At 40.2% G+C, this 14,131-nt stretch overlaps 1 protein-coding gene across 1 annotated transcript; it reads left to right on the plus strand.

The window, feature by feature from the left end:
• Positions 1 to 2,553: 2,553 nt before the first annotated feature.
• LOC311038701 (uncharacterized protein) lies at positions 2,554 to 11,207 on the plus strand. The gene is made up of 8 exons (XM_084048273.1): positions 2,554 to 2,590; positions 2,671 to 2,772; positions 4,283 to 5,921; positions 7,956 to 8,128; positions 8,206 to 8,426; positions 9,329 to 9,476; positions 9,878 to 9,984; positions 10,924 to 11,207. The coding sequence occupies exons 3-8, from the start codon at positions 4,301 to 4,303 to the stop codon at positions 11,117 to 11,119; spliced, it is 2,466 nt and encodes an 821-aa protein (XP_083904399.1). The 5' UTR covers positions 2,554 to 2,590; positions 2,671 to 2,772; positions 4,283 to 4,300; the 3' UTR covers positions 11,120 to 11,207.
• Positions 11,208 to 14,131: the final 2,924 nt, after the last annotated feature.

The following is a 14,131-nucleotide window of genomic DNA, read 5'->3' on the forward strand; positions in this document are numbered from 1 at the left end:
TTTCCTTTCCTCCCAAACAGTCACACTGAGAGGATTCAGAGGAAACGCTGCTGAGAGACTAGTATGCCGACACGCATTAATGCTGCGTTTCCCCCAAGACGCCGCTAGAGGCCGATAGAGAGCCATCGATGTGACGCGTTGTGTTGTTATGATTCTGACGTCTTCAATCTACGAGAGTTGTAGGGTTCACCCCCCATGGACACAAGGACGGTCAGCACTATACCCCGTAGACACTCCAAACATGTACAAATTGAAAATAAAGGTGCTTACCTCCAATTTCCTAATGTTAACTCTCGCTACGGGGTAGTAGTTTAATGTAATAATCCATATCTTTCAATAAAGAAGTGTTTTAATGCCGTCTGTGGCTGATTCTGTCGGAGGTTCCCAATGGGCGGTAGTGACGCGCCCATCTGGTGAAACTCGGAATTACACTAAATGTAAAGAGGACGTAAACGAGGGTGAAAAAATGGCGTTCGGCCACAGACGGCATTAAAACACTTATTTATTGAAATATATGGATTATTACATTAAACTACTACCCCGTAGCGAAAGTTAACATTTGGGATGTGGGGTTAAGCACCTTTATTTTCAATGTGTACATGTTTGGAGTGTCTACGGAGTGTATAGTGCTGAAAGTTTCTGTGTCCATGGGGGGTGAACCCTACAACTCTCGTAGATTGAAAACGTCAGAATCATAAATACGTCTACGAGAGTTGTATTCTACAGCTAAGATAGTTCCAATGTTTGGAATATAGCCCATAGCGACCCGCTTTGCGGCGAGATCAAAGCGTGACTCTCTTTACTCTCTCTTCTTCCACACTCTGGTCTCAGGATAGCCATGGTTCAACATGACGCTCGTCTGACTGTCAGTCATGTTTCAGGGCTAGTAGCATGAAGGCAGGGCGGAGCCAGAGGGCGGAACAAGTGAGGGGAGGGGGAGAGCTTGTAGATAATGTTATTTTCAAAAAAAAAGTTATACATTTCTTTATAGGCCTACATCTGAAAAGTTGTGGAATGGGACCTTCTGTATAATGAGTTTTGATACCAATACTTTTGTACTTTTTCTCAAGTAAATTTTGAATTCCGGACTTTTACTTCTAACAGAGTATATCTATATGACCAATTATTTGTTTACTAACATTGAGACTGGCTGCAAAGGTGATTGTTTCATGGGGACCCCCCAAAATAATCATATTTGAACTGGGGACCCCCCACCCTGACAAGCACTTGGAATTGTTTGCCTCTTTCTTTCTTATGTAATATTTGGCCAATTTGGTGTTAAAAAGGTCTTAAAAGCCATTCAATTGTAACTTTATAAATGTACAGATACCCTGTATACACTTATGTTTGTTTGTTTGTTTGTTTAATGTTGAGTGAGAAAACAATGTTGCTCAATGTTCCCCAACATCAGGAAGAGGGAGAGAGACGGACAGACACAGGGGGGGAGAGAGAGAGGCAGAGAGAGAGAGAGAGAGAGAGAGAGAGAGAGAGAGAGAGAGAGAGAGAGAGACACACACACACACACACACACAGGGAGAGACAGAGAGAGAGACAGACAGACAGACAGACAGACAGACAGACAGACAGACAGACAGGCAGACAGACAGACAGACAAGGAGAGGGAGAGAGACAGGGGGAGAGGAAGAGAGAGAGACAGGGAGAGGGAGAGAGGGAGAGAGAGACAGGCAGAGAAGAGACAGATACAGGCAAAGAGAGATTTCAAGTTCAATTCAACATTTTGCTTTTATCATGACAGTTTTGCTTTTCTTGTTTATTATTTTATATTATTTGTAAAATACTATGAATTATTATCATCTTCCTACTTCCTCAAAGGAGGAGTTGAACCATTAAAACAATTTGATCCAATGGGGTTTTGTGGGGTGGGACTTCCAGGACTAGAGTGGAAAGTGAAAGTGACGTGCCCCTGACACTGTTGTTGTTGTGTGTCTGAGCCTTGAGAGATACAAGTGGCTCCGTTAGCCTTGGATGTAATGTGAGAGATTAGAATAAAGACTGTGCCTAAACGGTGGATTACGTCTCCGCCTCCTTTTCCTGGGATCGTTACAGTATGTTGGTTTATTTACTGTTGAGTGAGAAAACAAGTTAAGGAAGCTAAGGAAGAGAGACAAGGAGAGAGGGAGAGAGACAGAGAGAGAGGGGGAGAGAGAGAGAGAGAGAGAGAGAGAGAGAGAGAGAGAGGGAGGGAGAGGGAGAGAGAGACAGACAGACAGACAGACAGACAGACAGGGAGAGAGACAGGGAGAGAGACTGGGAGGGAGAGGGAGAGAGTCAGAGAGAGAGAGACAGGGAGAGAAGAGACAGATATACTGTAGGCAAAGAGAGACAGGGAGAGCGAGAGACAGATATAGGCAGGGAGACAGGGAGAGAGAGAGAGAGGGAGGGAGGGAGGGAGAGAGCGACAGATATAGGCAGAGAGAGACGGGGAGAGGGAGAGAGCGACAGATATAGCCACACCTTAATTTCTTTCTTGTTTCTTCCTCCTTGTTGAACAGGTGGGTGTCATACCTTGTTCTCTGTCCTCTATAAACTTCATCACACAGCCTTTTTACTTCTTCCTGCGTGAAGAGAGGTGGGTGTCATAACATGTTCTGTGTAATGGAATTATAACTGTAAATGCTAATGATTCAATCTGTGAACTTGTTCCAATAGGGTGTTATCAACACACACAGACATCAACACTTCACTCCAACAGACACTGACTGGCTGTTAGACAACCACCACAAACAACTACACAACTGCTCAGGCTACCAGGTAACTTTGATTTTATTTTATTGCTCATGATTCAAACAACCAATTTGTTTCAGCATAGTCTTGTACTGTACGCGCCTTGCTCATGAGTAGCAACACTCAAATACTTATAGGAGCACGGCTCAAAAGTATTATTATGTGAGTTGAAACACATGTGGTTTCTTTGAAACATACATTTTGTTTTTTTGAGTCATGTCATGTACTATACCCGCCACGCCTGTGTATTTGTGTGTGTGTGTGTGTGTGTGTGTGTGTGTGTGTGTGTGTGTGTGTGTGTGTGTGTGTGTGTGTGTGTGTGTGTGTGTGTGTGTGTGTGTGTGTGTGTGTGTGGGTGGGTGGGTGGGTGTGTGTGTGTGTGTGTGTGTGTGTGTGTGTGTGTGTGTGTGTGTGTGTGTGTGTGTGTGTGTGTGTGTGTGTAGGATTTATGGTGGTTGTATATATACATACACAAATATAGTCAAGTCTACTGAAGATGAATGCATGGACAAGGTCTTCTAAATCCAGCTGAGACATAATATAAGTAATTTAATCTGTGATATACACTTAAGGTGATAGTAGGCTGTCTTTGTGATTGTGTTAATGTGGCTGTTAACATTCAGGTCTGAGTCCATGATTACACCCAGGTTTATAGCTTGGGTTGTGGTAATAAAGTACACTGTGTGTGCCACTAATGTGGCACACATTATAAAAGTATACAACAGCTTATTATCTGATCATTGTATAATTGCCCTGACAGCTGTTACAAAACTCCTTCCTAATCCAGGTTTAGAATCATTGCAGTGTCAGTGTTTTAATTACTAGAGAGAGAGAACAGATTATGGTTTTGTCAAACATCATTTTAAGAATCTAATTATCATGTCATAATTTGACTGTTTAAAACAATGCATTATAATTATGACATGAATGTGGTGTGATTCTTGGTATTATTCTGTGTGAGAGCAACAGCAGAACAAGGTCAATATTGTTCTGTTTTAAAACTTTTATGAAGCTGTCATTTAAACTGCGTTCAACTGTGATGTGAGTGTAAATCATCACTGCTGGACTAGAATGGTCACTTATGATGTGAGTATGGCTCTAAGTCATCACTGATGGACTAGAATGACCTCTTGCTGTGTGGATACTGTCTGAATTAAATTCTTAAATTTTTATGAGTATCTAGGCCATTTAATGTGTCAGCACATTTGATTAAAGAGCAATGTGTTGTCAGACATTCAGTAGATTAAAATGCACATTGTTTCAACAAGCCAAAAACAGAAGAAAGGACAGTTGTCATTTCATAGTGGTGTTGATGTTTTTTATTCTGATTGTCATTTCATAGTGGTGTTGATGTTTTTTACACTGATTGTCATTTCATAATGGTGTTGCTATCAGAAAGCATTGCAACAAGCCTTCCTACCTGTTATAGCTGCTTGACAGCCTGTGGTTGCAGATCTCATGTTTGTATACAAATATCTAAAATCTTCTAAACATATCTGAGCAGATGTATTGACCTCACAATTCTGTCTCTCCACAGATATTCTGAAGCAAAGAAATGGCTCAGTTTTCAGAAGAAACACATCCTATAATACAGCTCATTATCAACAATGACCTCGACAATCTGAAGACTTTGGTTAAAGGGGAAGATATTAATAAACATTACCCATGCAAAGAGGTGAAGGGTGGCATAACTCCCTTGTCAGCTGCTGTAATATCTCACAATATGGACATTTGTGACTTCCTTCTGACAGAGGGTGCAGTAGGAGCAAACACAATTCTGTATGATCCCACAGGGTTGACACCACTTCACATTGCTGTCCTCCATGACAGGCAAGATATTATGAAAGTCTATATTGATGCTGGTGTATTGACAACCCCACTCCCTAATACTCATTCTCAACATCATAATTGCAATACAAAAATTACTGAATTGCTTGATGTGCTCGTATCGAGCGATGAGGAAATGTATTCCAAAACAAAACTTTTATTTGATGTGCAAATGGCTGTCTCCCAGGAAAGAGAGGTTTTTGAACATTTTGGGTGTCACATGCTGGAGGAGAATCCCCTGAACCACCTGAACGGGATTGATATTCTGTTAAATACTACTACACGAAGAGACAAATACCATCAACAATGTATTAAGTGGCTGAAGGACAATAACAAGCTGAACTTCTACGTTGAAAACATAGTCAAACAATTTCCCCCAAAAATATACCATTTTCCCGAGACCGCAGTTGGAGTTCTACGAATCATTTTCAGCACAATGGAAGAGGTGCCCAGTGAGACATCACTGGTTCTGATCCCCCAACTGCTGGAACTCCTCTCCAGTGACAGAAAGAATGTTATGCAAACACTCTATGTGATCACACAGAAAACTAAAGTCAACAATGGATGGAATCAGGACTTCATCAACAAACTTTGCACAGCAATTGTTCCTTTTGTGGAACACTCCAGAGATGTGAAAATGTACATATATGCCACACTGGCAAACCTGCTTCCAGCTGTGCACACCTTAACATCAATGGGTATCGACCATGTGCCTGAGGATGTATTTACGTCTGTAGCTATATGGAGGGAAGAAGGTATGAAAGACAGGCTTATACAACTGCAAAAGCATCTCAGCAAACCAACCTCAGAAATGGACAGAGCCCAGAACACAGAGCCATCAAAACAGCCACGAGAATGGAACAGAATCAGTAAAAGGTGGAATCAACAGTTAGAGAAGCTTGCGAACACTTATGAGGATGACAAAGTTGTCAAAGTTGGGGATGTTGTGATGGGGAAAGGTAGTGTTTTCCGCATAGCTGGTGGAAGTGATGGAACTCAGGTCTTCTTGGGGTTAAGAGAGGATGGCACTGAAGTTGCAGTGAAGAGAATGACTCCAGAAAACTATGAAGTGCTGAAGAACGAGAAAGCCATTATACGTCTTCCAGAGCTTGATGATCCTTCCATTGTACGATATATTAACTTTGTAGAGGGTGAGAACAATGGATACCTTGTTCTTCAGTTATGTGAATACACACTGGAAGAATACATCAAGTTAGGAATTGAGTTTCCTGGAGGCTGTCTTTCTGAACAGGCGATTGCAAAACAAGTTCTCACTAGCTTAAAGATACTCCATCATCAGGATCCTCCAATTCTCCACCGGGATATGAAGCCCCAGAATGTCTTGATTGGTAAGTTTTATGTTTAACGTTTATGTGTATTTAGCTTTCATCATGATCACAGGTTTAAAAAGACAGGTGGAATTAAAGACACAGAATTATTTTGCTGATTGAAATATAGAAATTGAGTCTTTATAAATCAAAAGTTAAGAATAAAAAGTCTCTCTTAAAATCTAATAACCTAAAACACAAATCTAAAATCCACTTTATTATTACTATATTATTTAACAGTATGCAGGCTTAAGGGCATGGTCACACCTAGCTCTGATTCATAGCCGTTAAGGAGTTCCCCTTAAGGCTATGGTACTTTTGATTCTTTGCGCTCTCACCACAGGCTGCGCAGCCTCTCGTCGGAGGTAAAAATAAAAAATACACTTTCGCTACTCACCAAAACAAAGACAGTTTTATGGAGTTGAAAGCCAACTCTACTAAGTGGGAACACTCTGAGCCCCACACCTCACGTCTAAAATGCACTTTTTGGCTAAAATGTAAAATATTTCACTGGAAAGAATCATTTTTCGTTACTCCGCTGCGCCCTCTACAGATCCGGTCAATGGAATTTTTCTACTGACCGGATCTGTAGAGGGCGGAGTAACTAAAAAATGTTTTCTTGACCATTCCCGCCCATAGTTCATTTCCGACCACCGCTCCCTCCCGCAACAAAACATGTATTGCCATTTAGTCCTGCATAGTACCGCAATATTACTGTCCAGTTCTGTATAAGCCTGCAGAGATAGAGAGAGACTCCGCTCAGGGTATCTGGGACCTCTGCGACATAGTCATATCATCCACATACTGTATAGAGCACCGAAGTCCTGACGTCACTGCCACTAGAGGGCGCTGTCCCCCTGGGTCGTGGCTTAATTTTTTACTGTAGACATCCCCATAGGGGAATCTTAGATCGCCTCATATAAGAACTGTGTTTGAAAAATAAACACACCACCCTGGTGATTTTACTCATATGGATATGAAGCATCGACTGAAGGTGGAAATGTACACATTTACCCAAAGTATTCAGCCCTTATACCATGAATCTGTACAGTACTAGACAGATAGCGAACGAGAAATCCATGTTTCCAAAAAAGAGGACAAGCCGTAACTTTTCTTGAACTTTACTTGAAGAATGTGAGATTTAAATCCGTACAAATACAATAGTTTCCAAGGCTCTATGTCGAACAGAAAAACAGTGTGTAGGCAGGAAAGAAACTGTGTGGCTGCAGCAGTGAGACTCAGTTACTTGTGGCTGTGGAAAGTATCACACCTGCTACTTACTACTATGATTGCACTGTCACACCTGTTACTACTTCAGTGATAATCAAAAGCATTGGACTGGGTTAAATATTTGACCAAATTACAAAAAATAGCCACAAGAGGGAGTTATCCTTACAGACTCATTGTAAGTAAATAGAAAACATAATGCAGGATACAATAAATGTATGCAAATACACAGATATTAAACAAATCTGAAGCCAGTGGCAGCACACAAAGAGTAAACACTAGAAACGGGTCAAACGACACAAAGACTACATTTCCCATGAACGTGGCTGCTGTAGGGACAGTGATTTCTTAAGACTTTTAAGGCAGAATTTATGAAATTTTCTCCAGAAACAGGCTGTATCAAATGAATGCAGAGCCACCCCCCTGACAGAAATACCGGGGTGGGGTGTTTATGTTTGGAACACAGTTCTTATATGACGTGATATAAGATTCCCCTATGGGGATATCAACACAAAAAATAAAGCCACGACCCTGGGGAACAGCGGTTATTAAGCGGTTTATAGGTTATTAATTTCATCATGTGTCTCGCTAGCCAATCACAGTGCTGAATAGAGTCAGCCAATAGAGTCAGCCAATCACAGTACAGCTAGGGGTGTACTAATGTAGGGGTGTACTAATGTATGAGCCAATCACAGTACAGCGAAGGGTGTACTAATGAGGTGTCCCAACCCCACTTATAGGGGCGGCTACACCGCCCAAAAACAAGCACCTATTGTTTTTTTTTTGTGATTTAAAAATATTTTTATATCTACCCAATTATCACTGCAGATGTTACAAGGAAGGCCAGATTGGCAGATTTTGGAATAAGCAGGCGGTTGACCAGAGGACAAACAACACATTTCACAAGCAGTGCAGGAACAAAATGCTGGCAGGCGAAGGAGACCATTAATGAAGACGATGATGATAAACATGTACCGTATAAAAGAAGTGCTGACATCCAGGTTTGTTCTTATTCTGCGTGAGAACAATTTAATCAAATGAAAACAACACATACTAAATGTTCATGTTCATTCTAAAGGTGGCTGGGATGTTGTTATATTACATCCTGTCTGGAGGACACCATCCATTTGGCAAAGGCCCTCGGTGTCAAATCAACATTCTGGATGGAAAGTACAACCTGGACCATGTTCAGGATGTGGTTGCCAAGGATCTCATCGAGAGGATGATCAATGAAGACCCAAAGAAAAGACCTCCAGTGGAGGAATGCTTTGCTCATCCTTACTTCTGGACAAACAAAAAGTACTAGAAACAAGCAAATATTTTTCATTGCACATACAGTAGTAGTAGTAGTAGTAGTAGTAGTATTAGAAGTAATAGTATTAGTAGTAGTACAATTTAGGCATTTAGCAGACGCTCTTAATCCAGAGTGATTTACAGTAAGCAAGGACACAAGATAATACATCATAATTCATCAAATGCATAGAAATAGTAATCTAATAATAAAGTAATACATAAGTAAACCAATAATCTAATAATAACTAATACATACGTAACCAAGAACCTATCATCAGCCTGTACATTGAAACTATACACACTATAGGATGCATCTGTCTAACATCCTAGCTAATTCACATTTTAGCCGTTGTAAGGTCATCAAGGCTAGGGCAAGTGCTACGGGCTGAGGTGCAGTCTGTAGAGTCTAAGAGTTAGTAATAGTAGTGGAAGTTGTAGTATTAGTTATGTACTTAATATCATGGCTTAATCACAACCACAGCTCATTTTAACCTCTTAAGCCCTGGTTTCAACAGTGCAAATAGCCAATCTATGAGCGCACAACGGGTGATTTAGCTATTTTGGGCATTTTGTGTCCATGTCATGCCCAAATGGATGCCAGTTAAACATTTTTGATCCAACAGTAAGTCTTCCACCGTGTTTTAACCCATTAAGACCTGGAACGCATCTGTGTCACTTTAGATTTCTTTGGCTATTCAAAAATAGCAGATATGCCGAGTGCCGCGCTATGAGCTTGTAGATCTGCTTTTTTTGAAACATTCTGAAAAAATATTTTCCAGATTTTTTTCAAAAAACGGTTAGGATTTAGAAAACATTTTTAAGAATCGTCTCAGGTCTTAATGGAATCCAACAGTATGTCTTCCACCGTGTTTTAAGAGTGATGTTTTTTGTTTTGTAAATTCCTCCAGGAGAATTGAGTTCCTGCAAAAGGTTGCAAATGAAAAGGAAATAGACAAGCACTATGACAACCCTGACCACCAGAACCTCATGAAGATATGGAACCAGTGTGCTGAGGAGGGACTGTTCAGCACATGGAGAAAGACAATGAAAGACAAGGTGACTAAATCATGTGGGGTTCAGGTGTGTTTATGTGTCCATTAGACTAAACCATGTGGGGTTCAGGTGTGTCTATGTGTCCATTAGACTAAACCATGTGGGGTTCAGGTGTGTCTATATGAACATCATGTGGGGTTCAGGTGTGTCTATGTGTCCATTAGACTAAATCATGTGGGGTTCAGGTGTGTCTATATGTACATTATGTGGTGTTCAGGTGTGTCTATGTGTCATTAGACTAAATCATGTGGGGTTCAGGTGTGTCTATGTGTCCATTAGACTAAATCATGTGGGGTTCAGGTGTGTCTATGTGACCATTAGACTAAACCATGTGGGTTTCAGGTGTGTCTATATGTCCATTAGACAACAAGTCCATTCCATCTTTAAGTTGTAAGTTTTTCCAGTTGCCACAGGAGGTGTTTGAGGAGATGGAGAAAAGGAGGAAGAAGTTTCCCTACCATGATGATGGGTTTGGACTGCTGCGCTTCATACGCAATCTCCATCAGCACCAGTAAGTTGAATTTGATTAAAACAAAACGTGGCCACTGAAATTCATTCTTAAGTCCAATTACATTTTCTATTTCTATTACCTAAAGTGTGATCACTTCTCTGTGTGTGGATCCAAAAAGAAAAGTTCAAAGGTCATGGTCACAATTAAGAGAAACAGCACTAGAGATGTATGAATTATGTTGTGTGTTGTATTGAAGGGAGAAGAGTCTAGGACGTGTGGAGCGTTGTCCAGGGTGTTTTAGAGAAGGGAGAAGAGTTTAGGACGTGTGGAGCATTGTCCAGGTTGTTTTAGAGAAGGGAGAAGAGTCTAGGATGTGTGGAGCGTTGTCCAGGGTGTTTTAGAGAAGGGAGAAGAGTCTAGGATGTGTGGAGCGTGTTTTAGAGAAGGGAGAAGAGTCTAGAATGTGTGGAGCATTGTCCAGGGTGTTTTAGAGAAGGGACAAGAGTCTAGGATGTGTGGAGCGTGTTTTAGAGAAGGGAGAAGAGTCTAGGACGTGTGGAGCGTTGTCCAGGGTGTTTTAGAGAAGGGAGAAGAGTCTAGGATGTGTGGAGCGTGTTTTAGAGAAGGGAGAAGAGTCTAGGACGTGTGGAGCGTTGTCCAGCGCGTTTTAGAGAAGGGAGAAGAGTCTAGGACGTGTGGAGCGTGTTTTAGAGAAGGGAAAAGAGTCTAGGACGTGTGGAGCGTGTTTTAGAGAAGGGAGAAGGGTCTAGGATGTGTGGAGCACTGTCCAGTATATTTTAGAGAAGGGAGAAGAGTCTAGGACGCGTGGAGCGTTGTCTAGTATATTTTAGGGAAGGGAGAAGAGTCTAGGATGTGTGGAGTGTTAGACATAGATGTGTGTCAGTGTGTTCAGTACTTTATAAAGCAGCGGTTAGATAGATGTCAGTGTGTTCATCATAACATTTAGTGTTCAGTGATCACTGCTTTGTGTGTTTACAGTGCTGAGGCTGCTGCTGACATTGACCTGATGGAGATGTTTCCTGGTCTCATCGTAAGTGTCTACAGGTTTACTCTGAACCAAGGCTGGAACACACGGATCACCCTGGAGGATTTCTATTCCACAAAGTCCACAAATCCTATGGACAGTGGTGGTTCTGACTTGGGTGGCGCCCTGGGCAAACTCTCCCTGTTGTAACTTAATGGGTTACATAGTTAATTTTGTGACGTTAATTCATTTCCATGATTGATTGAAATATATGAATTCATATATTATTATTTACAGTTGAAAATAGAGATTGACTTTTATTTAATACAGTGTATTGATATTGATTTCATTTGTACAACATTGATTGACATTGAATTGAGAGTTTTCTTTTTGTATTGCCTAACAAAGGGTTAACGAAACTGCATGTCTGACAATGCTTTGCGGCTAAAACCGGATGTAAGGAAAAGACCGGGATTCTATTGTTGTTATTCAGTATTATTGAGCAATAGCATAAGAGCGAAAACGCATGAATGCCAAATGATGCCAAAATATAATTTCTGTACTATTTTGTATGCCACTTAATTTCTTATATAAAGTCAAGCTTTATTTCCATATCGTAATCTACACTCCCTTTAGTCCCCCCAAACAAAAGACACAGAAAATTCTATAGTGAATCAGCAGTCTTTTATTCAGTATAAGCATTATACTGTAGGCAGAAATGGCAAAAAGTGAACTTTTCAGAGGAATATTCACATGTAATCCTGGTCCTACTCTTCTGTCAAATCTACAAGCTTACAACGTGCTGCATGAACTTGTACGGACGCTAGGTTCATGTGGTTATTACAATAATACCACGTTCTTCTTGTACGTTGTTTTACATTGTGAGTGTGAGATATCCTACATTAATGACAGGAGAAATTACTGTATTAGCCACATGAACCCTAGCGTTCCAATTATGTAAACATTCACCAAAGATATTTGGTGTAGAGTGAAAACATTAGGGGTCCTAGGAGAGCCCTGCGGGACTCTGTTTTTTTTTTTTTTACGGGATTCAAACCCAGGTCCTCCACTCAAGTGCTGAAATTACTTTTAAACTGAGCTAATAGTGCCAGTGAACTTTGACCTTCAGACCACAGAAACTAATGTCTCAATACAAGAGCAGGGAGACCAAATACAACCATTTGTATATGAACTGCAAATGTTTTACATTACGATTTGTATATTACACATTATGTTTTACATACAGTGTGAATTGTACACTTTATGAGCTATAAAAATGTACAATACATGATCCCTAAGTTGGGCTGAGATGTGATGCTGGAGTCACAACTGAGGTTTACTTTGTCAGAACAGGACGAACATTTGTACATTAATTCCTCAATTCTATTTGTTGTACAGTACATGGAATTTGTTATTTATAATAAATAAGCAGTACATTTACTGTATGACAGCCCTGAATTAAATAAAGAATTATAAAATAAATAATGTTGTACAGATGTCTCTGTCTTCACTGTCTGTCATGTAGACTAAACATTGTATATTCAACACCTTTCCTTTTGTATCATTATTTTAAAAACGTTTTAAAATAGTTTAAATCTACAAGCTCAACACGTCGCATCGCAACGCGTTGTGAGCTTGTAGATCTGATATTTTCACACTCTTGCATGATGAAGTAGAGCATTAATTCACTAAGAAACATAAAAAGTTCATATATTAAGTATATTTAAAAAGATGAAATTAAAAATGTCTACCTGGTTTTGTTTTTATTAAAACATGACTATGATTTACATTTAGATGTAAATATTGCCATTGATATCTGTTCATAAATATTAGTCCCAGATTGCAGGAAGACATTGATGTACATCACAGAATTAAATACAGAACATAGATTTTTTTTAAACACATTATACTGTATGCACAATGTCACATCACATTTTGAGAGGTTGTGGAAATACTCAAGTAACGTCAAAGTACCTCAACATTGGACTTAAGTATATGACTTAGGTAAATGTTAGTTACCTTCTACCATTGATTATGAGTAAATATATAAACTCATAATACAACATTACAGATTGTCTATTTCCTCAGGAACCATTAATGTCTTCAACAGTGAATCATCTACAATGGTGTTTGTTTTGGCCTGTCTTTTATCACCACCTGCAGGCCTGGACAAGATATGACATCTCTACATGCTCAAAGTATACAGGATCATTAAACAATGAGTAATGATAATGACTGTCTACCAAGATGGCTCACAGTAAATCAGTAGTTACCAGCACAAATACACATAAGTAAATAAAACGATACCTTATATTGTGTCCAGACCAGTCGGTAAGATGTATGCTGTTGTTCAGTGTTCAGTAGGAGTCAAACACTGACTCATTTGTGATAAACAAAACAAAAATCCTCTGAAACATTCACCCTGAGAGGAAATGAAACGCTGCTGCGAGACAACATGCATGTGCATTTCCCCAACACGCCGCCAGAGGCCGCTTGGACACCACCAATGTTGACGCGTTGTGTCGTTCTCTCTCTATTGGTTGGTCTCGGTGCAGAGGATGATGGTAGGGCGGAGCCAAAGGGCGGGGGGAGGGAGGGGGGGTCTGTTGCATTACTCTCAAACTTTAGCTCAGGCCTAGATCCCCCAAAATAATCATATTTGAACTGGGGACCCCCCAAATTAATCATATAAACTGGGGACCCCTCAAAATGATCATATTTGAACTGGGGACCCCCCCACCCTGACAAGCACTTGGAATGTAGGAGTTGAGGCATTACATTTAGTTTGACTCTGTTCCACAGATAAACATTGTGAACAAATAATTATTTTCACGTTTGCCTATTTCTTACATAATATTTGGCCAATGTGGAATGTAAAATGTCTTAAAAGTCATTGAATTATACATTTAGAAATGTGCAGAAACCCTAACACTTATACTGCATGTTGGTTTGTTACTGTTGAGTGAGAAAACAATGTTGCACATTAAGCTAATCATCTGGGGACCCCCCTGGGAACCACTGCTCTTTGGTACTACTCTGACATCGATCAATAATTAATTTAGGTTGTCAGAGCCAACATAGTTTCCATAGGCCTACCCTGGCCGAATTTATTTCTCATTCACTTTGCAGTGCAATTCAAGAAGATAATTATTCAACAACAACAACAACAACAACAACAACAACAAAGAGACATAGGCCTACATTTAACTTCATAGGATGCTT

Source organism: Gymnoscopelus microlampas, assembly GCF_963454915.1.
Source record: "Gymnoscopelus microlampas genome assembly, chromosome: 22".
Taxonomy (NCBI): domain Eukaryota; kingdom Metazoa; phylum Chordata; class Actinopteri; order Myctophiformes; family Myctophidae; genus Gymnoscopelus; species Gymnoscopelus microlampas.